Below are 25,313 nucleotides of genomic sequence, written 5' to 3'. Positions count from 1 at the left end.
TTTTTTTTTTTTTTTTTTTGTCGCTTTTCCTTACTTTTGACTTTCTTCTTTTCGGCTTGAAAAACCCCTGTGCTCCCAATTTGTCTCCTTGAGCACGTCAGCCGAGGTCTATTTCTTTTTTATATTTCTTTGGCAAGTTGGTAGGAAAGTTGGTGATGTCTTCGTCTAGGTTGGAGTGATCAATACCTGCAAGAAGACAATGTACAGTGGTGATTTACTGCGTATACGGTGCACGTGACGGCCCCTACGTCAACCATGGTCATGGAATGATATTATTGCAATAAAGGTTCATGCAAAGAGCACAGTTTTACCTTTTCCGGTGCTTTTTGGGCTTTTTTTTTCTCTTTCTGTTGCATGGTTATTGGTCTGCCGCTGTGCGTTGTTTGTCTTCGTTTGGTGCAGCACCGCGGCACAGTCAATGTCGCCTTTCCAACATGTCTGCAAGCTCCACGTCCAGCTACTTTTTTTTTAACTCTAAACCGTGCGTATAGTAGCTTTTATTGGCCTTTGATTTGAGAACGCTCATTTGAATCACACTGGCTCTGGATCGTCGTTCGGGACGGAGTGGTCAAAGGTGATGCCGCAGTTAGTCGAAAAGTCCGTAGTATGGATCCAAAAGCGGGTGAGCAGAATGGCATTTTCTATTAAACTTGGGAACTGATGGCTGTTGATGATAAGGCGGATTGCTACAGCACCCCCAGAAATTCGGCCCATACAACGAGGTCGACAGGGGAGTCAGCCCAGGAATTTTTTCATACAAATGATAGTATGTTGAACTGGTAAAAGCCAGCTCGCATGGCTGTGGGAAATCGTAGTCGCATGTGTATTATTCCGGAACCCCGGCTGGAAGGAGTGTTTGGACAAACACGAGCGGACCCTAAATTTAAATCCTCGATTTCTTGTCCCGAGGTGGGAGATGGAAGGGATGAATGAGCCCGCTTGTGAATACATGGCGGGACACAAAGCTCGCGAGGCGGAGCGAAAGACTAGCTTTACCTGATAAATGAGTAATAGTAATACATTGTTGAGTTGTTTACACCAAGTCAGTGCTTGGAGGAATGCAACGCGTTATGGTCCAATCTAGGTGTAAGTTATGCCACAGAGGCACGGTTCAGCTAACGAGGATCTATGGAGACAAAACATTTGTTGCAAGAAACATGCCGAGTAAGTACTACTAGCTGCAAAGTGTATGACACTATTTTGCTGAGATTTGTAAAATATAAGGATGTCTACCAAGAGTGATATAGGGAGGATAACAGAGGTTCAAAGAACACAGCCTCAAGCCGGATCGAGCGAGGCCCACCAGACTTGTCCGAGCAATGACATAAAAATTACAATAATAGTCAAAAAAAAAAAAAAAAAAAAAAAAAAAAAAAAAAAAAAAAAAAAAAAAAAAAAAAAATAGGGATCCAATTTCTGGCAGGTGGCGCATTATTGAAATGGTGCAGTAAATGAAAGTTGCCCACCAAACTCAAAGGCTTCAAATAGAAAAGGAATCCACAAAGTCGTTTCGTAACATGTACCTAGCTAGGACAACTCCATGTCACCAGAGGTCCCCCAGGTACTGATGTGCTGCTTAACAGGGGAGGATTGCACGTCAAGGACCTTGTTGAGATACTCGACAACGTCAGATATACCAGCAGGCGAGTTAAACCAGTGGCCGCCGTCTGGATACTCCCGCCATTCAACAGTGGCACCGAAGCCACGGAGGGTGTCTCTCAAGGCGCGACCACTGCTGACAAGTACCAGGGGGTCGTCGGCAGAGTGCTCCAGAAGCATCGGAGTGTGCCTGATTGTAACATCATCTTGTGGCGCATTTTCAACGTTCAGTATCTTGCGCGCGTCAGCCAGGGTACGGCCCGGGAACGGCATCCGGGAGCAGAACCCAAGGAATGCCGCAAGACCACGGCCTGCTCGGCCGTCGGTCGGTGGTGATATTCCAAGGTTGAGCAGCGTATGGACCGAGGTTGCGGCGCCCTGGCTGATGCCGGCGAGGATGATCCTGTCGTAGCGACCGCCGAGGACGGCGGCCTCCCGAGCCAGGACGCGGCGGATGAACAGGACGCTTTCCCGCAGCCCGGTCGCTTGATGCTCTTCGCGATCGGAGAAGTTCTGCACATTCCAAATGTCGAACCACTGCTGCCACGACTGCCCTGGAAACGCAGCGCACGGGTTCGCCTTGGCCTCGGGGAAAACCCAGCGAAAGGATGGGAAGGCCTGGTAGAGCGTGCGGCCATCTCGGGTGCGCGAGTAGAGAAGAGACTGGGCAAGAGTCTTTGCGGAGCCGCCTCTTCCGTGGAGGAAGACGACCGTGTGGGTGTGTGTAGAGGTGGGTGGGACGTTGAGGAGATTGTTGGTGTCCATGTATGCGTAAATCAGCAAAAATTTCGACTGAAGCCGTACGGTGATGGGATCGAAAAATCAAGAAAGATCCGTCAATAAGACGTCTCAAATTCGTGAGTTTGAAGTTTTTTTTTTTTTTTTTTTTAAAAAAAAAAAGGGGGGGGGAAGAAAAAGAAAAAAGAAAAAGACATCAAACTCCCAGAGCACTGTGGCTCCCTCTCTATTTCTCAAAGTACCGTACCCTATTCGGCCTCATTTGAAGTTGGCAGGCAGCAGTCCGTCACGTCTTGTCTAGGCAGAAAATGTGGATAGCCGCGACGTGGGCCAACAGCGTATGCCGGCAAGGTTGTATAGGCGCTTCAATGCTCTGAGTTCTGTCCAATCAATCAGGCCCGGCTCATTCACCTCAGGCCGACCGGCAAAGAGGAAACTTCAAATAATCCCCTTGTGATTGCTCTCATAACTTTCCATCATCTCACTAGTTGTAAAGGACGCCTTTGTCTCGTTTGTAATCTTGAAGTTCCAATCCGAATCTAACGTTGACACTCTAGAAACCAGCCACGAAAACTTGGCTCTTGTTCCAATACTTGATGTCTCTTTCAGCCTGCAATACCCAGACTACTTGCTCGTTCGGAATGTCTGCCGCGAAAGCTCATGCTGAGGGCTGCATTGCTCTTCGAGGATAGATGTCAGCCAATGGAGATGAAAAAAAAAGAGCACAACACAGCTAAGCCTAATCAAACAGGACTTGCCAGTCTCGGGTTTTATCGTTCTCCTAGCCAACGCCTTGGGGAAAGACTGCTAGCAGTTTTACGGAAGAGGGGACGTTGGGGATACCACAAACACGCAAAGACTCCCTTTTAGGCTCTAATTCTTGAAAGCCGGAGCCCATCCCGAGGTGATGCGCAATGAGTTTGGTGCACTTTGGCTCGTTCAAAAACACACAAACATTCCACCTCCGATGCCGATAGACTTCACCTTCATCCGCTGCGATGTCGATGGTGAGGATTAGGGCTTCATGGTCATGTCTCGACTGCCAGGCTATCAACTTGCTGTAGCAGATGAACTGATGTCTTGTGGCTCAGACGAAGGACCACATCAGACAACTGCGTAACATCCCGGCAAGACGACTCGCATTGATCGAATATCTGGCTTCTGTATCTTATTAAGCTATCTTTTTTTTTGGAAAAAAAAAAAAAAAAAAAAAAAAAAACATTATTCCCTGCCACTCTCGGCGTTGTTTATAACACCTGGATCCACCCCCTTCCCTCAACCCCGCTCGCCATCTATGTTTGTTTAATTCTCACTTGTAGTACCCACGATACCCACATTGCCGCTGCGGATGCCTCACTCGCCTTGGCTCTCTCTTCTTCCTCTACAGTAGTCTAGTATGTCATAAGTTTGTGCTTCTCTCCTCGTTACGCGGCAGGCCGTTATTTCCGTTTTGATCCAGATATTTTGCGCCATCCCCGTGTTCCTGCATCACACACCACTGCAAGCCATAAAACCAAAACCAAAACCAAAACCAAAAAAAACCTCCATCAAGATCCCCAACATTCATCATCATGCCTGACTTGCCCAGGCCCATCCGCGTCGGAATCCTCGGCTTGTCGGCCAGGGGAAGCTGGGCCGTCGCCTCCCACCTGCCCGCGCTGCAGTCGCTGCCGGAGAGCTACACCATCGTCGCCGTGTGCAACTCGTCCGAGGCGTCGTCGCAGGCGGCCATCAAAGCATACGGCCTCCCCGCCGCCACCAGGGCCTACGGCTCGCCCGAGCAGCTGGCCGAGGACCCGGACGTCGACCTCGTCGTGTGTTCCACCAACGTGGTCCTGCACAGGCAGACGCTGCTGCCGAGCATCAGGAAGGGCAAGGCGGTGTTTTGCGAGTGGCCGCTCGGGCGGAACCTGGCCGAGGCCGAGGAGCTGCTCGACGAGCTCAAGAGGCACAACGGCAGCGACGTGAGCCGGTCCGTCATAGGCCTGCAGGGCAGGTACTCGCCCATAGTCAAGACGCTGTCCGACCTGCTCTCTTCGGGACGCGTCGGCAAGCTGCAGCGGACCAGCTTCTCGGCCCCGGCGGGCTACTGCGGTGACGAGGGGCTAGAGGAGCACGAGTACTTTTTCCGCGAGGCCGACGGCGGCAACCTCGTGACCATCTTCTTCCTGCACCTCATCGAATCGGTGCTGTCCGGGCTCGGAGGCAGAGAGTTTGCGCACTTCGACGTCGTGCTGGGCGGCAGGGGCGGCGAGGTTCAACTCAAGAACAGGGACGGCGGCGTGGTGCGGACCATCGTGCGGGAGACGCACAAGAGCGTGGCGATCCAGGGCGTGCTCGACGACGGTTCCGAGCTGAGCCTGCAGCTGTGGGGAGGAAAGGGCGCGCCGGGCGACAAGGAGGCCATGTACTGGCGCGTGGTGGGAGACAAGGGGGAGGTCCGGGTGCGAGGCACGGGGCCGAATCTTCAAATGGGCGGCGACGAAGTCAGCATCAGCGTCTTGGACTACGCCTCTAGTGAGGTAGAGGAGGTGGCCTTGTCGGCGGAGGAGCTGAAGCCGGTCCAGGCTGGGAACGTGGCTAGGCTGTATGCAAAGTTCGCCGAGGGTCGAGTCGGCGAGTATCCCGACTGGGAGTGGGCTGTCAAACGGCACATGCTGATCGACAAGATGTATAAAAAGAACGCAGCCCGCAGCTAAGGCGCGATCTGTGTATGTAGTCAGATGCTTCACAACGCGACCATCAGCCGACACTAGTATCCTTGTCTTTGCCCGTCTTTATTGTGACGTCTGGATTTTCAGCGGAGGCTGGGAAGCTAGCTACTGCAGATGCATGCAGCCGAATGGAATTAATCGAATACTGACATGACGCGTTTTGACCTCGCAAAACACCTTGAAAATAAACAGAGCTGGCTATGTATATCCTTCTACAGAAGGAGTCACCCCTCCGGATAGTGATGGGAAAAAAGGTTACCTCGCTACGTATGTAAGTGAATTTATTGCAATGGCTTTTGCTACAGCAAAGATCCATCTGTGAAAATGTCCATGGTCCACCGTGACTGACAATAAATACCCTTTGCAGGTCCGGCCTCCCGGTTTTCCAAAACGTTGAACGAGCTCCATCGACATAGCTGCCGGATCTGCCTCTGTCGCAAACAGCTTCCTGCTCTTCGGTGTAGTAACCGGTCCTCATACTCTGAACAACCCGAAAAGAAAATGCATAACGGCAGGCTTGGGACCATGACACTTGTAGATTCTGGCAGTAATCGCCGAGAAGGAAGCCTGAAAGTAAGGGTTACAATGATGAAAAGACCTGGCAAGCTTGATGTCAAGAATTGGCTTGTTTGGTTGCAAATCGACAGCGCAATGGCTTTGCAAAGGTGTCAAGGCCCACGTCACAAAATACAAAAAGGCAACTGCGCTTTTGCAACGCTCAACCTTGCCATCCTTGATAAACAGTAAATAAACGAATTAACTGGAAAGAAGCCAGTGTATTTAGCCATTTTCTCTATCGAGTTATGGATAATTTTATATGTTTAATATCCGAATTTGTAGTCTATGAGAGTGCACTGGCTTTTAACAAAGCTGGGTTGGGTTCCATTCACCTGCCTGGCAGCGCGAATAGAGCTACCACATAGGAACAGTTACGATGAGGAGCAACTCGTAAAAGATACCGGCTTGACGCTGTTCAAGCAGCGGCCGGTCATCTTCCTCGTCCTTTTCAACAAAGCTATGAATGTCCACGCAGTCTGCTTCCAAAAAGGGGGGCTGAACTCTCTGTTCAGAGCTCCCTTACGATGACTCCTCATAGCCCCCGTAAAGTCAAAACCCTCTTGGAGGAGGCTAGAGCAGAGGAGGGCCATCTGCATGCTGCACAAAATCAACACAGTGAGCGATTTTGTATATAACAACATATATACATGCATGAAAAGCTTTTTTTTTTACAAAGCAGCATAGGGGAACTTGCAGCTTGCAGAAAACCTTGTGCCATTTCTTGTATATAGCGAGAGCACTCTGCCTCCAATGTCCAGAATATCCCCAGACTTCCTCTCCCGCAAGATAATCCAGGCTTGTCATAGCATACCTGTGGCCAGAACAAGATGCGCACCTACCATACCAGAACCAAAAGCTGAAAGCAAAAGCTTCGCCCGCTCTACACTTTGGTTTCATCACTTCCAAGCATAGTGTACTTGGTTGCTGCTCTACTATTTCTGGTCAAAATTTTTCTTTTTCTGGCTCTGTCTGTCTCGTACCTCACTACCTAATCATCGTCTTTTCAGCTCCAAAAAGCTGCTCGAAGTAAGTCACCTTTGAATTTCATCACCAATTTGCTCTTTCCTGCGTTTCGTAGATTTATTTGCCCGGAAGTTCGATCCTGCCAGACGCTTTCTCATCGTCGATTACACCACTGTCTAGCCAGGAGCCCGTGGTGAAGCCCGAGTATAAAGCTGACCTGCTTTCTGTCCGCCAGACCATGTCCAACACCACAACCGGGGCGGCCAAACTGCCCAACCTGGGCTGGATGAAGGCCCAGAAGGGCGAACAAGCACCGTGGGACCCGGCGTCCAACCGGCCGTTCCATCCAGAGATGAGCTTCTCGGCCGACGTCGTCAGCCACACGACGGACTGGCCGCGAGTCAAAGGCGACGGGCGCGGCAGAGACCGGTGGACCGGGGAGCTTCCCATGCCCAGGCACGTCGCTCGCGGGGCCGTCCTGGAAAAGTACGTCGTCTGGAGGCACTTTGCCGAGAACCCGGCCGAGGTCCCGTCGGCACTCGGGGGTGGAGGTCGCGCTGTTGCGCCGGGCGCCCACGGCAAGCGGCTCGGTCCGCTTACGTACGTCAAGAGGGCGTTGGCGGCGCTGAACCGAGAGCTGGGGACTTGCTGCGTCTGTGCCAAGTCGAAAATGACTGTGAGTCTTTTTTTTTTTCCTTCTTCTGTTGGGGCGAAGAAGAAGAAAAGAAAAAAAAAAAAAACTAACGGAAAATGTGCCTTTGATCCAGTGCTACCACCATGATCTCAGGAACTTGGAGCGGGAATACCGCAACATGAAAAGCAACGACCAAGTCCCCGAGATCATCGAGAGGGCCACGCGGAACTTCAAGACCGTGTCGGATAACAACGCCCGCTCCACTGCCAAGCGCGGCACCGCCGCTCTTCCTTCCTCCCCGGTCCTTTTTCCGGGTCCCGCTCCTTCCGTTCCTCAGACCTTTCCTTCGGGTCTGGTTCCCGACTTCCACCAGATCCCCCATCTAGACAATCCTGCCGTCTCTGTCGCTTCTTCATCGGTGCCTTTCAGCTTTGAACCGATGAATAGCGGGCCAGCAGACGGCTTTGAGTCGGCGAGCGGCTTTTACACGACGACCAGCGTTGGCGATCCAATCAACGCTGGTCCGTCGTTCGACTACGGCCAGCCTGGCACCCTGGTGCAGGACATCAACTGGCAACAAGACTACCATCTCATCGTTGGTTTAGACAACTTTGACATGGTGGTCGGTTATGGCCAGCCTGCAATCTACTTGCAGGACCCTGGTTGGCCACAAAACTTGGGTTTATAAGCACACGAGTTTGTGGGAGGGGATGGACCGTGTTGCTTACTTAGTTTTGTTGTATCAACAGTTAAAGGGATGGCGTTTTGAGTTTTGGATAAAATGTATTCCGGGGTTAAGCATGGTTTTTGCATAGCGACTTGTTGTTTTTATTCTTTTCGTCGTTTCATTACATTGGCTATATACCCAAGGAGGTACGATTTAACCAAGGCCAAGCTTGCTCAAATCAGATTCAAATGCTATGTATGCTGTGTATGCTGTGTGTACTGTTTCCCCTTCATCGCAGTGATTTTGACTGGCTCAATGTTAGCTAGCATGTGGTTTCAGCACAAATGACTGGATCAAAATACAGCATTCCTCTGCTTTCTCATCTTCGTGTCCTACATCGTTCATCGTTCATCGTGAAGGCCTTCCCATCCCAAGCAGATCGTACGCTTCTCGGGTCCACGGCCCAGAAACATCCCCGACTGACGCACCAGCTGGTGCAAACCCAGGCAGCTTCATTTTGATCTTTGGCCTTTCTGGTTGTGCTGGCGGCGGCTCCATCTGCGATGGCAACAGCGCCGCGGCTTCGTTGGTCGACGCCGCCATCATGGTTGCAAGAGCTTGCAAAACCTCTTTGCGGGGTAGCAAGTTTGAGTCTGTCGGCAGGATGTGCTGGGGAACCTTGCCTTGAGCATCCGACCTGACTGCTGCCTTGCGACCTCTTGTGGCGGGATTGGCGATTCGTGGCCGCGTGTTGATGACTGGAGCAAGGTCAGGAGTCGTCTTTGTGGCAGCCTCGGTGATAGCTTTCGGGGCAGATACCGGTGCCACATTCTTAGCAACAGCACCCAAAGTTGTCTCCTGACCTGGAAGGGCGGTCGTTTTCGCTGTGACCTCTGGGACCGTTTCCGGACGAGTATCTGCTGTCAGTTTTCCGATGATCTGATCTGGTACTGCTTTAGAGATGGCAGATGGTGTCTCGATCAACTGAGCGAGTTCGGACGATGTTGGCACATCGTTGGCAATATCTGGATGTGACCTAGGGGGAGCATCTAGGTTTTCCATGACCACATCTGACAAAGGGTTCGGGGAAGGGCTGCGCGAGGGCTGCGATGCTATAGGCGGCAGGGCAGGTCTCGGCCCGAAAGAAACGGCAGGCGGTTGATCAAACACCCAGCCTATGATCTCTCTGCTTTTGACACTTTTTCGGCCGAGTTTTTCTAACCGCATTTGACCTGTTGGAGGCTCGGAAACTTCTCTGACACGGCCTGAGGCTTTGATTGCCTTTGTAGTGTCTTGCTTCTTTTTACCCTTGGAGATCTTCGCCAAGTTTTGACATGTTGGAGGGGGAGGAACCCAATCGTTTGAGGCGTCGCTATCGTCATCAAACAGCAGGCCGGCCACGTCTGGATGGACATCCCTGCTCTTTGGATCTTGTACTCCTTTTGAGTGACTTTCAAAAACAGCATTTGAATCCGAGTCTTCCTCGGCAAGCAATTTTTGTCTTGTTCTTGCTTTTCTGCCACCTTTTTCGATTGGTAATTTGACGGCAGATTGAATAGGCTCAATGCGAGTCTCGGACACACTGTTGGTCTCCGATGCGCTATTCACTGCTCCTTCGTCCGCTTGCGACCTCACTTTACCTCGTTGTTTGGTTTGGTTTTGTGATGGGTCAAGGCAAGTTTGTTCCACCGGTGAAACAACTCGAGATCCGTCTGTCAAGGCAGGAGATAAAGAAGGTAGCCTTGCCTGCTGTTCTGTCGGCTTCTTTCCGCGCTGTTTCCTAGTTTTGGTTGTCGCAACATCTCTGTCAGGCTCCCCAGGTGATCCAGCATATGTGTCTTGCGGATTTATGACAGTCTCTTTGCTGCGTTTTCTGTCCTCACGAGTTTGGGGAGCTGACGCGGCCTCAGCATTGTTTGACGATAGTATCATCAAGCCGCGCTTTTTCCGTGACTTGATCCGTAGAGCTGTCGTTTGCCTTGACTGCTCTGTCCAATCATCCTCCAGTGATTCTGGAGGGTGTGTTTCCGGTTCTGGAACAGGTTCTGGCTCAGAGGGCGGGCAGCGCGTTTTCGGCATGGCCGCCTTTGGTGACCGCCACGATGGTTTTGGCGGCTTCGGTACTGCAGCTGGAGGGGAATCTAACTCGACAATCTCTGGAGAGCTCGGTGGCCTTGGCTCTCTTAGTCGTGGTTTCTTGGACACTGGCTGATTCAGAGACCGGGAATGTGGCGTGGCTTCGATATCTGAGGTCTGCACAGGAGCCATGCGCTTCTTCGTCGCCTTCTCTGCTTTTCTCAGTTGGTGAGGTTGCATATTTGCACTGGTAGCCGTTTCAGACACCTCAACATCGATACCGCTAGCCTTCCCTTCAGTTTCATCATCACTACCATCATCAACCAGATCAACCACCGCGTGTGACTTGGGTTCTTTCCGAGTAGCTGGTTCTGGTTTCTCGGTAGGCTGTTCAACCTGTGTTGGTTTCCGCGTTGCATTCGAGGCTGCCGGAGCGGTTGGGCGTGGCGTCCTCTGCCTGAATGATGACGATGGTTGGGAAGAAAGGTGCAGTTTGGTGCCGAAAAGATTCTGAGCATAGCCAGACTTGGCCGGCGGCGACGGCTCACGTCTAGGTCTCTTGGCTGGTCTCGGGGTTTCATCGTTGGATGCTCGGTGGCGCTGTTCAAAAGGCGATTCTGACGGGGCCAGAGCTCGACCATGATGGCCAGTTGGGGTGCCAAGTAGCTGGTTGAGCGGGACTTGCCTTAGTTGAAAATGGTCGCTGGGTGGTTGTCTAACTACCGGTCGCGAGCCACCAAGAGATGAGCTCTGCTGCAGCCTCGACGCCACTTTGATGGCCCGTTGTTCCTTCTCTTGCAGCCGCTTGTCTACCAGCCCGGAGATATCCTGTTCTTGAGTCCCAACGCACTCGCACACCTGAACTATTGTTCCTCCAGACTCCAGCTCCAATTCCTCTCCATCGGCCAGGTCATAATCATGTCGCCAATGCATGTACCCGACGTTGTAACCCCGCTCGTCGTAGACCATGACCTTGTTGTTGTATGTGTGAAGTTTGAGCCGGCCATCTTGCCACTTCTTTTGCTTCTTTTTTAGGTCTTTGGTGAAAAGACAGATATATTCGAGAACGGGAGCGGTTGTAACATGAGGAGCGGGGCTGTTGGTTGCGTTCTCCGAGGCCATGTCGAAGCGAACAAGCAGCCCCCGTGGGGGGCTAGTCAAGGTGATGTTCGTCGAGAAAAAGTGGTATCCCGCATGAGTTTGGACAATTTTCTCGCTTCGGACCACGTCGTTGTCGTCCTATTGGCCATGGCCTCGTTGCCGACTTGAGTTCTTCGCGTTGGGCAGAGTGGCTTGGGGTCGCGTTAGAAATGGTGGGGATCCTGGTGCTCCGCTTCACGAAGTCAGGTGACTCTGTCTTCCTTTCCCGCAGTCGGAGAAGGCAAGGGAAGGATGTATGGAATCGTCATGACGTCGCAACCCGCATATGGATATTGCCTGTGAATCGCCTTCATGCATGCATATTTTTTCCAACGCCACCAAGGCTTTATCGGCAAACCCCGAATGTGCCCAGAAACTGTCGTGTCAATTGTCTTTTTTTTTTTTTTTGTTTTTTTTTGTGTCTTTATTATCTTTCCGATTTCTCTCATCCGCACACACTGTACATCTATCTGATAAGAGAAGCATGCTCGAACCCCCACAACGCAGGCGAGGAGCAATCGGTCCGAGTTGACCCTAGAGTTTTAAGGTAGCAGTTGACATGTTCAGTGCGACGATGTCGGGCCGAAAGTACCCGCGCGGAGAGATTGTAACTGTCCAGAAAGCCACCTGCTACACAAACAACCAACAAGTTTTCCAAGACCTCCAAGGCGATGTAGATCTCTTAATCGATGCTTGACCAACCTGCCAACGTCAATCACCAACGGCTAGCACCGGGCTTTTCGCTGTAGCCAAGATATATACTTTTCCCTTCCCCATAACTTTCTCCAATTAAACTGGACACAATTGAGTCAGTAATTGTTTCGAGGCATGAAGGTATGCCAACAGGTTATCTTCTCGGGCCAAGTTTTAGTGCTCTTCTCCTCCCTGCTTCCCCGCGAATTGAAGGCACGGTGCCCCAGAACACCGTGAATCAAAGGCACAATAAATTAAAATAAGAAAATAAAGGGCTGCCAAGAGCCGGGACAACCACGGTCCACACCATACTAAATAAATGTTTTACCGATACCTGATTCGGGTAGGCCGTCCTGCACATCTCGACGCATCGTGAATGTGGAGAAATGGTAAAAAATTACGTACTGGTTGGATCTTGTCCCGTCAACGGTTGGTAGATTGTAGATAAAGATTGATAGTTCCCCAGATTTAAGGATCCGGGGAAAAAAGCTAAGTTTTGCTCATTTCTCTTCTTCTCCTTCTTCATTCCTGTTTTCCTTTCTTCTTTCTTTCTTTTTTTTTTCTTGTCTGGAGTTGCGCCAGGACATCTATATATCGTTTAGAAAGTACCGTGTTCAAAAGTATCGACCATATCACAGACAGCCATGGGTGAAGACAACGACACGCGGGCTCACTATGCTGGGGATGTCGAGTCCAAGGCTGTCGACAATGGACAGGCGCTAGATATCGACATTGGTCAGGCGAGGACCGTTTCCGCAGATGGCACACCCAACCTGCTTGCGAAACACAACCAACTCGAACGGGGGCTGAAGAGCAGACATATTCAGTTCATAGCACTGGGTGGAGCGTACGTTTTTTTTTGTTCCACAATGGCAAAAGATCTCGGAGATCATTATCTGCGCGATGCGACGGAAGATTGGAAGCTGACGGCGCTCGTGCCTCGACAGAATCGGAACGGGCTTGTTCGTCGGCAGTGGAAGAATCCTCCAGCTTGTCGGCCCCGCGCCGCTCTTTATGGGTTACTTGTCCATGATGGTCTTGGTTTGGGTAAGTTGAACAGTACCTGCATGCGGCCTTTCTCGCTTGGGGCAAGAGAATATGGTATAGGAGAGATTTTGGCACTTGTCATATCATCCACACACCCTTGGTGTCGTCTCATTTTACCACATGTTTGCTTTCCCCACGTATGCACGCGTCGTTGACTGACATCTGTCTTCAGAATATTATGAACATTCTCGGAGAAATGTCTACCTTTTTGCCATTGAAAGGAATTTCGATCCCATACTTTGTCGAGCGCTTTGTTGAGCCTTCGCTGGCCTTTGCGACGGGTTGGAACTATTGGTGTTAGTTTGAGCCCTTGAGTTTCTGCCCATCCACTCTTGCACGTCCTATTCCGACATACAAAACGCTAAAAATAAATCATGATCGCTTGTAGATGCATATGCTATGCTTGTCGGCGCCGAGGCCGTGGCGGGGGCGATCCTACTCGATTACTGGAATACGCCTGTTCCTACAGCAGTCTGGATTACGATCATTCTCATCGTCACGCTGGCGCTTAACATCTTTGCCGTGGGAATCTTTGGCGAGGCTGTAAGTTCACACGCCATTGACTTTTATCAACAGTCCTGCCACATGCTGCAGCGTGACTAAAACAATTCTACAGGAATTTTGGTTTGCCAGTATCAAGTTCATTAGCATTATAGGCTTGATTCTCACCTCGCTTGTCATCATGCTCGGTGGCGCACCCAACAAGGACCGCATAGGCTTCAAATACTGGTACGACCCCGGCGCTATCAAGCCGTATCTCGTCGAAGGAGACGCCGGCAACTTCCTGGCCTACTGGGCAGCCTTTATCCGCGCCGGCTTCGCCTTCATCACCTCGCCCGAGCTGATTGCCCTCGCTGCCGGCGAGACCATGGCACCCCGTCGAAACATCCCCAAGGCGGCGAGCCGATTCATCTGGCGTCTCGCCGTCTTCTACGGACTCGGATCGCTGATGGTTGGCGTCATCGTCCCGAGCAACGACGAACGCCTGCTCAGCCCCAAGTCAAACGCTACTTCTTCCCCTTGGGTCATTGGAATCCAGCGTGCCGGCATTTCGGGTCTCAACCATGTAGTCAACGCCGCCATCCTTACCAGCGCTTGGTCTGCTGGAAACGCCTTCCTGTACTCAGGATCGCGAGTGATGTACAGCTTGGCATTGAATGGACAGGCCCCTGCCATATTCAAGAAGACCAGCAAGAATGGCGTGCCATACGCTGCCGTACTGGCCACTTGGTCCGTTGGACTGTTGTCATACCTGAATGTATCCAACAGCTCTGCCAAAGTGTTTGATTGGTTCCAGGCTGTAAGTCGGCATTCTTCCTTTCTTTTTCTTCTTCTTCGGAAAAAAAGACATTGCATAGAACCGCAATCTGACATTTTACGACACATATATAGATTTGCACCATCTCCGGCTATATCGCATGGATCGTCGTTACCATCACATATATACGGTTTCACGCCGCTCTCAAGTTTAGGGGCCTGCTGCACACTCTGCCATACAAGACAAAGCTCCAGCCTTATGCAACATACTTCACCCTCTTCATGCTCATCCTGCTCACCCTCACCAGCGGGTTCGACATCTTCCCAACCTCAAAGTGGAACACAGAGAGCTTTGTCGCGGCGTATGTCACCCTCCCTATCTTTTTGGTCCTGTACCTTGGGCACAAGATCTGGCATCGTACTCCGCTGGCTCGCAAGGTCGAAGACATTGATGTTACGAGTGGAGTAAAGGAGATGGAGGCTCTGGCTGCAAATGACGAGGAGCCCGTGCCCAAAAACCTGCTGCAAAAGATTTGGTTCTGGATTGCGTGAGTTGATTCTGGGGGGGGGGGGGGGGGGGGGGGGGNNTGAGGTCCTTTATAAAACTAAGACAGGCAATACAAGAATTTATCCATCTTTTACGTCGTCGGTTGTCTACTCTTTCGGGAAAAAAGAAAGCGCCCCACGATGGCGAAAACATTGAAGCGGAATCAGCGAACTGCGCACAGGTTTTTCTAGTACTTTTTTTTTTTTTTTTTTTCATGGCCGAAGCTCCACGCCTCGGTATCACCGTTAACATTTGCTCGGCTCGGCTCTCCTGTCCTCCACTGGCGGCCGAAAAGGTCCACAGATAGAAATGTAGATAGCTACCTACACATATGAATGCTACAGTAAATATGGGAATGAACGGCCTTCATGACTCTTGTATTCGCCATGGCGTAGAAACTTGGGCTCAAAATCTAGTGCCGACTAAAACACGTGGAGAGAAACGGCGCGGCTATTTCTGCGGAGTGTACTCGGAGTTTTCAATAGTATCAACTACATAGGACTCGATTACAAATCAGACGGCGTTGCGCCCAAGTGTGCGGTATGCAGGTTGTCTGCAATACGTACCGGCCTCAAGTTGCCCCTACCAAGCCAGAGTCGCATAGAGATAAGAGTGAGATGAGAGTGGGCCGGCAATCACGAGTATTCGCCGACAGCAGAAAAAGGTGCCGTGGCGAATGTAGCATGGCAGGTGGGCGCGCTTCTTTTCGCGGGCGTCGGCGTCTCCAGCAAGCGCAAGCGATCGACCTACCTAGATAAGCTTAGCTTAGTCTAGACTCGTTGCTATTGCTCCCGAGTAGCTACCTAGCTGGGCTTACTTGGCTGGTGGTCATGGAAGTGTTTGCAAATCGAGGTCCATCATTCGGTGCAGTTTCACGAGTCGCAAACGAACCACGGCAAGGCATCGGGTTCGTCGGCTTTGATTGAACAAAAAGCTATCAAGCTAATATTCCTTATCCGCTGGCAAAAGGCCAAATGCCTTCCTAATCCAGTAGGCTCCCGAGACCTTCATCCTAGCTCGCACCTCGGAACATTGGATGGCACATCCCATTGACGGGGCAGTAAAGCCACGATGCCTTGACTAGATTGGACAGATCCCCCCCTCCATACCCTCCATCCCCTGACCCAACTGGCCCACTTCAGTCCCGCTACATCCCTGACTACCCGGGCGGCAGTTCAAAAGCTTGGATGAGCTTGTCGATGCTTGTATTGATTGTCGCTGCTTGACATATCTCACCTTCCTCAACCGGCCATCTCTACCGAACTAATGCTTGTAATCCTCTTATGCGACTCGCCGAGAGCTGGCCGAGAATGGCAAGACGGTTAGCTTGCGGCCCTCAAGAAGTGCGGAGCCGAGGGAGGGACCTCGGCGTAGAGCAATGGCAACATTCACCACGTCAATATCTATCCTATCCATGTGTATAGGGGTACTTTGTCCATCCTGAGAGGATGCCATGGAGGCCCACGCAAGATGAGTATATAAGTAGGGCTTGGCACGCGCCTAGGCATCGCCAAGATATCTCTTCTTCAGCCTCTCCAGCCCGCTCTCCCTTACCCCATACATCTGATTGCCTTGGCATCTCCGCCTGCTGCAACTTTCCTTCGCCTATACGATTCAATACCCCCACGCAAGTTACACTCGCTGCAAGATGCCTTCCCTCACTCAGACCCTGACCTGGGCCGTGGCCGCCGCCGCTCTGGCCGTCGCCATCCCCGTCGACACCAAGGTCGGCACCCTCACCCTGAACCAGGAGCCCAACCCGAACTTTGTCGCAAAGTCGGGTGTCCGGGCCATGGCCAAGGTCTTCCGCAAGTATGGAAAGCCGCTTCCCGAGACCCTCGCTGCTGCCCTGGCCAACTCGACAGTTCCCGTCACCCGCCGTGACGGCAGCGCTGTCACCACCCCCGAGCCGAACGACGTCGAGTACCTCACTCCCGTGCAGATCGGTACCCCTGCCGTCACCCTGAACCTCGACTTCGACACAGGCTCTTCGGACCTGTGGGTCTTCAGCTCCGACCTGTCGGCCAGCCTGCGGTCCGGCCACTCTTTCTACACTCCCAGCAAGAGCAGCACCTCCTCCAAGCAATCCGGCCAGACCTGGAGCATCCAGTACGGCGACGGTAGCGGCGCCTCTGGCAACGTCTACACCGACGTTGTCAGCATCGGCGGCGTCAAATTCCCCACCCAGGCCGTTGAGACCGCCTCCAGGATCTCGACCCAGTTCACCCAGGACACCAACAACGATGGTCTGGTCGGCCTCGCCTTCAGCTCCATCAACACCGTCTCGCCCAGGCAGCAGAAGACCTTTTTCGACAACGTCAAGAGCAGCCTCAGCAAGCCCATTATCGGTGTTGACCTGAAGGCCGGCGCCCCCGGCTCTTACGACTTTGGCTTCGCCAACTCCAACAGCTACACTGGCTCCATCGCCTACGTGCCCGTCGACAACTCGCAGGGCTTCTGGTCCTTCACCGCCAACGGATACTCCGTCGGCAGCACCTCTAGCCGCACCCAGCTGACCGGCATTGCCGACACCGGCACCACCCTTCTCCTCCTTCCCCCCTCCGTCGTCAAGACCTACTACAGCAAGGTCAGTGGCGCCGTCAACTCTGCCAGTGAGGGCGGTTACGTTTTCAACTGCAACGCCAATCTGCCCGACTTCTCGTTCAACGTCGGTAGCAACACCATCACCATCCCCGGCAGCTTGATGAACTACTCGCCCGTTTCGGAGGGCTCCTCGACCTGCTTCGGCGGTCTCCAGGTCGACACCGGCATCGGTCTGTCCATCTTTGGCGATATTGCCCTCAAGGCTGCCTATGTTGTCTTTGACAACTCTGCCTCGCCCCGCCTGGGCTGGGCCAACAAGAGGCTGTAAATTGTTGAAAGATTATAGGGAGAGTTTAATGAGGCTGATGAAGGTTGATGATGGTTGGTGGTCAATGATTCTTTCTTTTCCTTTTTCCCCCTTTTTTCCTTCGGTATTCTGTATTTAATTCGCCCTTTTTGGGCTTAATGTCAACGCTCAATGGACTTTCTTTTGTACAAGAGTTCTATGCTTTTCTCATGTGTGATCCTTTTGTGAATGATGATGTTCCAGAATAGAAATAAGGTTCAATGGATACAGGATAGCACGCAAATCAAAGTGATGGATGACTTGAAAAAAGGCAGTGAAGCTAAAGCTCTATACGTTCCAACTTGGACCCAAGCGAGGAAAAAAAGGCAATCGAAAGCAGAATGGGGATGACGAATGTCAGCTTCGAGGATGGGCTCTCGTTGAAGCTCAGCCAATTGTCAAAAAGTCTTGTGATGGGTGATGGAGCCAATTGCGTCTCGTATCTCATCTTTTGAGATGGAGTGTTTGGGAATGCAAAACATCTCCATAGTGGTTGGGCCAGATAAAATAGCTCCTTCGTAACAGGGGATGGTTAGTGAGCTCGAAGCTGGAAGCTGGTCGATGATGGTGTCAAGAGCACCTGATCCTTGACACTTGGTCTCGAAGATCGCTGTCACGAACTTGTCTTGTCAAAGGAGACAAAGACAACAGACAAAAAAAAAAAGAAAAAACTTTGCATCAGGTTGTACTATATTAACTAATCCAGGCACAACCAACCTGAAAAAGCTGGGTGGACTCTGACCTGAGCTAGCGTTGTGGCTCGGTACTCGTAGCCTAACCTAGGCCTTGGGCTGGATTGACTACTCTAGGCTCACCCAAACTAAAAAGCCTGAGAGGCCAGACGGGCGCCACGATTTCTTTTTTTTTTTTTTTTTTTTTTTTTTTTGACAGCCTTTGTGGCGTTGGTTGCGTGGATACCTGTCTTGCAAATTCTTGGGGATTTGTTGATCGCGATGCGATCGGAGTTTTGTATTGCTTTGCTGTCCCACCCAGCATCCAATGAAATGATGTGCTACAGAGAATCAGTGGTCTGCCAGCAACGTGGTTGCATCGCATTACCCAACAATGCAATTCAGCCAGGGAACAGAAGCTCCACCGCAGGTGTGACCCCTGCAACCAAGAGCCCAGACGGCCAGGCTCTTCTCGGTAATGTGGCCCTGTTCTGGGGCGACAGCCGTGGTGAACATCGCGTCTGGACCTGATGGGCTACAGACAAATGGATGATGAACAGGCCTTTACGATAGGGAACACTCGGCAAAAAAGAGGCTAAAATCAATGCAAATTTCCTGCAAGATTTTCAGTAAACCCATTCAAATCCCCCAAGACGTTACGATAGGAACAGTTGATCCGGCCAATTTTAGTCTACTTTTAATCGACGTGCTCATTTCGCATGGAATCCAGGCTACATTGCCACTAATTATTCGTTTGTTGTAATTTGCAAGTATTGTCAGCACTTTCATCGATAGCCTCCTCTACCGGTTACATTTTAGGAAACCCTCCATACCTCGTTGAGACAGAGGCCAACTTGACTTTGGTTGAGTCGGTCGGTCACTGGATCGTGTCGGGTGGTGTCTTGTCGCGACGTGACATTTCCATCGCAATCCATTCCAATCCAATCCAGCTTCCCCTTGCGACGGCTTATTCGCCTGCTGCCGAACGGACCCGCCATAAGCAGCTAGGCCTTGCGACCACCGCCACAACGAGAACGGCTTCAATGAATCGCTTCTCGAAAACGACCAACTGGAAATAAATCCCCAAGATCCGCCAGGCGAAACACGGGCTTTAGGGCTTGTCTCTCCCTGCTATGGGAGATTTTGCTAGCAAACTCAAGGCAAAGTTCAAGAGACGGACCTCCTCGACTCCTCCATCCATCGCGTCGTCGACCAGGAGCAACGACCGAACACGATCACTCACTGGCCAGCGACCTCCTTCGTTCGAAATCATAGCCAACAATCGCAGCAAAAAGACGGATAAAAGCGATGGCGAAGCTGTCCCCATGACGCCGGAGTTGGAGTCAGCTCGACAGTCTTCTCCCCTCTCGAAGGTCGAGCCCGAAGAAATCTCCGAGGCTGCAACCCGCAAATCTAGCGCGACGGAAACAACCACAGCCACGGCGATCGCCACACCTAACGATTCTTTGAGGACCTCACCAGACAGTGCCGCCGCGGCCACCACTAAAAAAGACCTACTTCCCAAGGCCAGCGAACCCGAAACCCAAACTCAAGAGGGCCAGGGAGCGGGAGAGGAAACTCAAGAAAAAAGTTCAGGCTCGGCTGGCTCATCAGCCGAATCAGAACCTGCAAACCCACCAAACTCAAAGTTCAGCGAACCCGTTGCCAGCAACCTGGCAGACGCTAACACCAACATGGGCAAGGATCCACAATCCTCGGCACTACCAAGCATCAACGAGTACCCCCAGGACTCCTCGACCACCACCAATTCTCCGCACACGACAACTGATGAGGATGATTTGATCACGCACACACCATCGCAGGCCGTCGATCACAGCGGTAGCGGCGAGCCTACCCCACGAGCAGGCAGCCTAGGAACACCTGCGACAGCAAACTTCGCACAGACTTCAGCGGCGAGCACGAACCCACCACGCCCGCATCCCAGTTCCACCCACAGCAGCCCTATTGCGGCTAGGAGACCAAACGCCGCATTTCCAACCCCCTCATCCTCGTCCTCGTCCTCGACACAGGCCGGCGTGCAGGCTCAAATATCCGCCCAGCTTCTTCGTACGCTTCTTGGTTCTGCCAATCCGGATGAGCTTCAAAACCTAGGTGCTGGACCGTTGCATACTCTGAGTGGTCCGAACATGACCCGGCGGCGGAAAGTGTGGGTTAGGCGGCCCGGTGCGTCGCCGACGCTCATCACCATAAACGAGGACGATATGGTGGATGACGTGCGAGATATGATCCTGCGGAAATATGCCAACTCTCTGGGTCGGCAATTCGATTCGCCGGATTTGACTCTGCGCATAGTGCCCCGCGAGAATCAGAGGGAGCGACAACTGGGACCCGACGAGCACATGTGCAAGACGATTGACGCTTACTTCCCCGGCGGTCAGACGGTTGACGATGCTTTGATAATCGACGTTCCTCTTCGCAGGACCCCTAGGCCATCTCCACGAGCTGGTCCGCCGCATGCACCACAACTGGCGTCGGTCTATTTCGCGCCAGCCTCTACAGACGACGTTCATCGTCCTCCCGAGGCCGGGACGGACTACTTTGGCCCTGCAGTGGTCGCAACAACCTCTCATCTCCCCAATGGCACGTCAGCCCAACCTCACAGCATCGGTGTGCTCACCACCGGTCAAATACCCCAAATACCATCGCCCGGTGGGACTCGCCGGACAACCGCCTACACGAGCAGACCTGAAAGACCACGGCTGGGTCGACAGCACACCTCTTCCCCTACAATTCTCAATCTTGTCAACTCTGGCCATGCAGCTCAGATGCCCGCCGGTAGCGTCCTGGGTATGTTAGAACCATCATCCCCCACTTTTTCATGAACCCTGTCCAGCGCCGGATCAACCTTGCTGATGCCTTTCCATATTGCCCCCACAGTAGAACAGGCCCCTGGACCTCCGCCTTCGGCTCCCCCGATGCCTACACCACCGCCGGCCGAAGCGCCTGCCCCACATGTAGCCACTCCACCTGCTATGGCGCCGCCGCGTGTTGCCTCGCCGCGCCCTGCTGCTCGTCCTAGAAAGAAGAAGCCACTCGATGGTCTCAACCTACCGCCGGGAATATTGAGTGGCGGCGTACCACCAATCAATGTCCTGATAGTGGAGGACAACCCGATCAACCTGCGACTACTGGAAGTGTTTGTCAAGAGGCTAAAAGTGCGGTGGCAGACGGCCGTCAATGGACGTGAGGCTGTCGACAAGTGGCGCCAAGGAGGGTTCCATCTCGTGCTGATGGACATTCAGCTGCCAGTCATGTCCGGTCTCGAGGCGACGCGGGAGATCCGTAGGCTCGAGCGTGTCAACTCGATTGGCGTATTTTCGTCCTCGGCCGACAGCGCGCCCGATGAGGTGGTCGGAGAGCCAAGCGAAGATGACAAGCTGGTCAACACCGACATGTTCAAGAGTCCCGTTATCATTGTCGCCCTGACGGCAAGTTCTTTGCAGAGCGATCGTCACGAGGCGTTGGCAGCGGGATGTAACGATTTCCTTACCAAAGTCAGTAGCCCCATGAACAAACCATACATGTACCTATGTGTCGCTGAGTTTCACCCACAATGGAGCTTTCTGCTAACAAGATGCCTATAGCCTGTTAACTTCGTCTGGTTCGAGAAGAAGATCATGGAATGGGGGTGCATGCAAGCGCTCATTGATTTTGACGGCTGGAGGAAGTGGAAGGATTTCTCCCAGAACCGCGACGAGCAGGACGCCGCCAAGAAGGCGGCCGCAGCTAAGGCCAAGACCAAGAAGAACCGGTCCTCGTTGACCACAGCAGCATACAATGGGGGCACAACAGTCGCCGCCTGAACCTTGTACGATTTTATAAATACCAAGGGCCTCTAACAGCATACGAATAGAGACATAACAGGGCAGAATACATGGCAGTTCCCTGAAGACCTGGAATAATTCTATTATAAAAGCAACCGTGACGTGCACCGCTTGTGTTTTGGTGAAGTTGGAGCTTATATCGTGGCCGCTTATTGACTACTAATATTGCCACTTCTTCTGGTGGACTACTGCCAGGCTCTGGGGCACCCGCTATAAAATATGTGTCTTAATACATAATTTTGACTTTAGCAATTTACTTGGTATGAATATAAATGACATCGGCGACGGGAACCTGAAAATAAGGACCAAAAAATAAGAACCACCATGTTTTCAGGGTTGCTACCCGTTCAGACCCGCTTCAATTTCACATGATGAAATTATTTATATTTGAAAACGTTTAGTATACGTTATTTTATGGTAGCACTCAATTAGGCATGACTCGACTCGTCACTAATTATTCTCGATGGCTGTTCATCCTGATTGATAGCTTCAGCCTCAAGGGCCTTTAAAGTTAGTCACGTGCCGCTCATCAAAAGTAGAATTGCGGCTGGTCGGCGAATCAATTATCCACCCTGACCGCCGGGACCCACCTGTCTTCCTCTTGAACTGCCACGGAATTTTTCTCCAGCCATAGCTTGGAGCTACTCTAATTTTTCTTCAAACCTATGATACCCAGATATAACAACCCATCTTCCAGCTCAGCGCGCAGCGTCTGCCTTTTTTGAGCCGGCGTGCTTGCTAACTAGTATTCGATTCTTCCAGGCATGATCTGAAGTAGCCGCTGAGCTCGTGGAAGCACGAGATCTTGCGAGCGACATTAGAAGTCACAGACTTGGCATTGTATTTTTTTCTCTCTGTTTTCTTTCCGTTCTCTCTTTGAGACAACCCTTCTGTCCTCACCTTGTAAATCACAACTTTAAACCATCATGCCTCCTAGATTACCAGGACAAGCCAGCTCATGGCGGCCGGTCGCTGAATCCGTCTCGTCACACTTTTTTGCCCCCTCGGCCCCGGCGACGTCGACGATAATATCTTCAACACAAACCTCCACACAGAGGTGTCCCAACAATGCAAGGGCCTTCTCCGCAACGGCCCCGGCGTCCGGACGTCTAGGTCGCAAGCAGATGCGGCAATGGATGAAGCAAAACGAGCACAAGTACAAGAACGTCGATATAAGGTCCAATCAGGGCCCGCAATACATTTCCGGGAACTCGTCCCAACCTTTCCCACTCAACCCGCACTTCAGGAGCGCACCGGTTCTCTCTGAGAGCGCGCGTGAGCTTGTCTGGGAAAAGGTCATGATCAAGGGCGAGCCGATGAAGTCGGTCTCGGCCGAGCTCGGCATCGACATCAGGAGGATCGGCGCAGTCGTGAGACTCAAGGAGGTCGAGAAGGACTGGATCGCAAATGTAAGCACCCTTTTGGATTTTCTTAACCCTTTTCTGTCTTACCCGCGTCTCCCTTATGATGATTCCAAATGAAAATTCGATTAGTCTTGAAGACAAGCACCCATGGTTACACATTTAGCTTTGCGAGCCTCTCTGATCTGGGAACTTTCAACTTTGACAAGTATACTGCATTCAATCTCATGCCATTACAAGCACTAACAAAAAGCTCCACTGGCGCTTGACTGAACAGAACAAGCCCCTCGCCCGTCCCTACGCAAAGGCATTTATGTCTATGCTCCCGCAAACAACCTACGACGATCCTAATGTTCAAAAACACCATGAGCAATTCAACGAGGTTGTCGTGCACCCATACACTCAGCAACAACTCTTCTTCCCAGTCTCCGAGTCACGCGACTTCACCCGTGAGGATGCCGCCAAGGCCTTTAACCGCCACCTCAAGTCGACCGATGAGCGTATCCCTCACCCGGAGCTCGTGCAGATGGAGCGCCAGATCAACGTCGAGGGTGTCGCGCCTCTGGATGCAGCCAAGGCTTTCCGCCAAGCTACCGCCGAGGCTGAGCGAAAGATCGCTGAGAGGGCAGCGAACGCTGCAAAGAAGGAGGCTAGCCTCATCACCAGTGTGCACGACAAGCGTGGTGTTGAGTTCAGGTTCAAGGACTACAACGTCGATGAAGTTGGTCACAACGGCAGGGGCCTGAAGGGTGTCGGTGTCAGGTATGGTGTCGCGTCGTATGATCGCAAGAGGGGCGAGGTCAAGATCCCTACCTCAGTGGAGTAATCTCCCGCCAGATTGGGGCTCCATATTCCCTGGAACGCAACATGCGTCCAGCTGTATTATTCACTTGGTCTCTGATGTAGTTCATGTGAGCCCTGTAGCATATGTTTGAAAATTATACCACGAGATATATACCAAATTCTATCTGAGCTCACATGAGCAGATGCCATATGGCTATCTTTGACGTCGAAGTCCTTTGCATCGTCCGTGTTTCAAGGTAAAGACGCCACATACTCGGCATGCTTCCTCCAGTCCAGTGGCTGCTCGCCGCTGCTCTCGACATCCACAAGGATGTTTTTCCGTAGTCGCTGAAGCGCTTCCGCGGACAAGCCGCAGCACTCGGTGGCGTAACGCTCGACCGAGCCGTACTTTGCACGTATCATGGTCAATGTGGCGAGCATAGCTTCTTTCCTATTTTGGGTTGAATTACATGTCAGTCGCGTGGATGCGGATGGCTCGAGTTCCCGGATACTCTCCAGACCAGCACTAGCAAAGGGATCAAATGGGACCAGGACATCGCCGTGGCGCCTGAAAATGACACCAAGGGATTGAGAGGAAGCAAAGAAGAAGAAAAAAACAAGGCAACAAAGTAGGCCTCTCTTGTGAAACCACACCGACTTACCGCGCGCCGACCATCCTCTCGGCCTTGTCCCTCTGGCCCTTGAGGGGCCCGGCTTTGACGAGCGCCTCGATGAACTCCTGCTTGCGGTGACCCAGCCCGACCTCTGTCAGGCTGTACTCGTGCGCGACGACTTCGTCCTCGACGCCCGCCAGGCTGAGCAGCAGGGCGCAGATGACGCCCGTCCGGTCCTTGCCCGCGCTGCAGTGGACCATGATGGGCGTCGGCTCCTCCTCGCTGGCTAGGTGGGCGAGGATGGTGCGGAAGGGCGCATAGGGGCTGTTCGCATCCGCGCCGGCCTCTAGGATGCGCTCGTAGGCGAGGACGAAGCCCTGGGGAAGCGGGGTTTGCGTGTTTGCACAGGTCCTTGGTTAGCTGGTTTGTTGTGGGAAGGCCATTCTTTTCTCCGAAGTGGGAAAAGAGGCTGATCCGGCCGTCTCAAGAGATGAGTCGCATTTTTTTTTTTTTTTT

At 52.2% G+C, this 25,313-nt stretch overlaps 12 protein-coding genes across 12 annotated transcripts in view; 8 read left to right on the top strand and 4 right to left on the bottom strand.

Annotated features, from left to right (window-relative positions):
• Nucleotides 1-1,157: 1,157 nt before the first annotated feature.
• On the top strand, nt 1,158-2,603 carry PpBr36_09303 (uncharacterized protein; the record flags this gene model as incomplete). The annotated part of the gene is made up of 4 exons (XM_029896424.1): nt 1,158-1,164; nt 1,562-1,920; nt 1,954-2,364; nt 2,577-2,603. The coding sequence occupies 4 exons, from the start codon at nt 1,158-1,160 to the stop codon at nt 2,601-2,603; spliced, it is 804 nt and encodes a 267-aa protein (XP_029744641.1).
• PpBr36_09304 (uncharacterized protein) lies at nt 1,528-2,364 on the bottom strand (the record flags this gene model as incomplete). The annotated part of the gene is made up of 1 exon (XM_029896425.1): nt 1,528-2,364. The coding sequence occupies one exon, from the start codon at nt 2,362-2,364 to the stop codon at nt 1,528-1,530; it is 837 nt and encodes a 278-aa protein (XP_029744653.1).
• Nucleotides 2,604-3,072: 469 nt separating the features above from the next.
• PpBr36_09302 (uncharacterized protein) lies at nt 3,073-3,355 on the top strand (the record flags this gene model as incomplete). The annotated part of the gene is made up of 2 exons (XM_029896423.1): nt 3,073-3,169; nt 3,225-3,355. Coding segments are annotated over 2 exons (228 nt in total), but the record flags the coding sequence as incomplete, so codon positions are not given.
• A 553-nt stretch (nt 3,356-3,908) lies between these two features.
• On the top strand, nt 3,909-5,036 carry PpBr36_09301 (uncharacterized protein; the record flags this gene model as incomplete). Its single annotated transcript, XM_029896422.1, has 1 exon — nt 3,909-5,036. One exon carries the CDS (start codon nt 3,909-3,911, stop codon nt 5,034-5,036), a length of 1,128 nt encoding a protein of 375 aa, XP_029744650.1.
• Nucleotides 5,037-5,963: 927 nt separating this feature from the next.
• PpBr36_09300 (uncharacterized protein) lies at nt 5,964-6,205 on the bottom strand (the record flags this gene model as incomplete). The annotated part of the gene is made up of 2 exons (XM_029896421.1): nt 5,964-6,085; nt 6,133-6,205. 2 exons carry the CDS (start codon nt 6,203-6,205, stop codon nt 5,964-5,966), a joined length of 195 nt encoding a protein of 64 aa, XP_029744649.1.
• Nucleotides 6,206-6,810: 605 nt separating this feature from the next.
• Nucleotides 6,811-7,894, top strand: PpBr36_09299 (uncharacterized protein; the record flags this gene model as incomplete). The annotated part of the gene is made up of 2 exons (XM_029896420.1): nt 6,811-7,248; nt 7,340-7,894. The coding sequence occupies 2 exons, from the start codon at nt 6,811-6,813 to the stop codon at nt 7,892-7,894; spliced, it is 993 nt and encodes a 330-aa protein (XP_029744503.1).
• A 387-nt stretch (nt 7,895-8,281) lies between these two features.
• On the bottom strand, nt 8,282-11,071 carry PpBr36_09298 (uncharacterized protein; the record flags this gene model as incomplete). Its single annotated transcript, XM_029896419.1, has 1 exon — nt 8,282-11,071. One exon carries the CDS (start codon nt 11,069-11,071, stop codon nt 8,282-8,284), a length of 2,790 nt encoding a protein of 929 aa, XP_029744502.1.
• Nucleotides 11,072-12,426: 1,355 nt separating this feature from the next.
• PpBr36_09297 (uncharacterized protein) lies at nt 12,427-14,638 on the top strand (the record flags this gene model as incomplete). The annotated part of the gene is made up of 6 exons (XM_029896418.1): nt 12,427-12,629; nt 12,730-12,829; nt 13,002-13,125; nt 13,218-13,372; nt 13,446-14,129; nt 14,222-14,638. 6 exons carry the CDS (start codon nt 12,427-12,429, stop codon nt 14,636-14,638), a joined length of 1,683 nt encoding a protein of 560 aa, XP_029744897.1.
• A 1,643-nt stretch (nt 14,639-16,281) lies between these two features.
• Nucleotides 16,282-17,505, top strand: PpBr36_09296 (uncharacterized protein; the record flags this gene model as incomplete). The annotated part of the gene is made up of 1 exon (XM_029896417.1): nt 16,282-17,505. The coding sequence occupies one exon, from the start codon at nt 16,282-16,284 to the stop codon at nt 17,503-17,505; it is 1,224 nt and encodes a 407-aa protein (XP_029744896.1).
• A 1,822-nt stretch (nt 17,506-19,327) lies between these two features.
• Nucleotides 19,328-22,018, top strand: PpBr36_09295 (uncharacterized protein; the record flags this gene model as incomplete). Its single annotated transcript, XM_029896416.1, has 3 exons — nt 19,328-21,002; nt 21,093-21,709; nt 21,800-22,018. 3 exons carry the CDS (start codon nt 19,328-19,330, stop codon nt 22,016-22,018), a joined length of 2,511 nt encoding a protein of 836 aa, XP_029744892.1.
• A 947-nt stretch (nt 22,019-22,965) lies between these two features.
• Nucleotides 22,966-24,226, top strand: PpBr36_09294 (uncharacterized protein; the record flags this gene model as incomplete). The annotated part of the gene is made up of 2 exons (XM_029896415.1): nt 22,966-23,448; nt 23,678-24,226. The coding sequence occupies 2 exons, from the start codon at nt 22,966-22,968 to the stop codon at nt 24,224-24,226; spliced, it is 1,032 nt and encodes a 343-aa protein (XP_029744501.1).
• A 209-nt stretch (nt 24,227-24,435) lies between these two features.
• The window catches only part of PpBr36_09293 (uncharacterized protein), a gene marked incomplete at both ends in the record, with an annotated part of 1,546 nt that continues 668 nt past the window's right edge, over nt 24,436-25,313 (bottom strand). Inside the window, 2 exons of the mRNA XM_029896414.1 lie at nt 24,436-24,634; nt 24,846-25,174. Coding sequence (XP_029744889.1) covers nt 24,436-24,634; nt 24,846-25,174 — 528 coding nt within the window. The remainder of the gene's footprint in view (nt 24,635-24,845; nt 25,175-25,313) is intronic.

This window comes from Pyricularia pennisetigena, assembly GCF_004337985.1.
Source record: "Pyricularia pennisetigena strain Br36 chromosome 7 map unlocalized Pyricularia_pennisetigena_Br36_Scf_8, whole genome shotgun sequence".
Lineage (NCBI taxonomy): Eukaryota > Fungi > Ascomycota > Sordariomycetes > Magnaporthales > Pyriculariaceae > Pyricularia > Pyricularia pennisetigena.
Note: the sequence above shows the minus strand (reverse complement) of the source record. Positions and strands in the feature narration are given on the sequence as shown.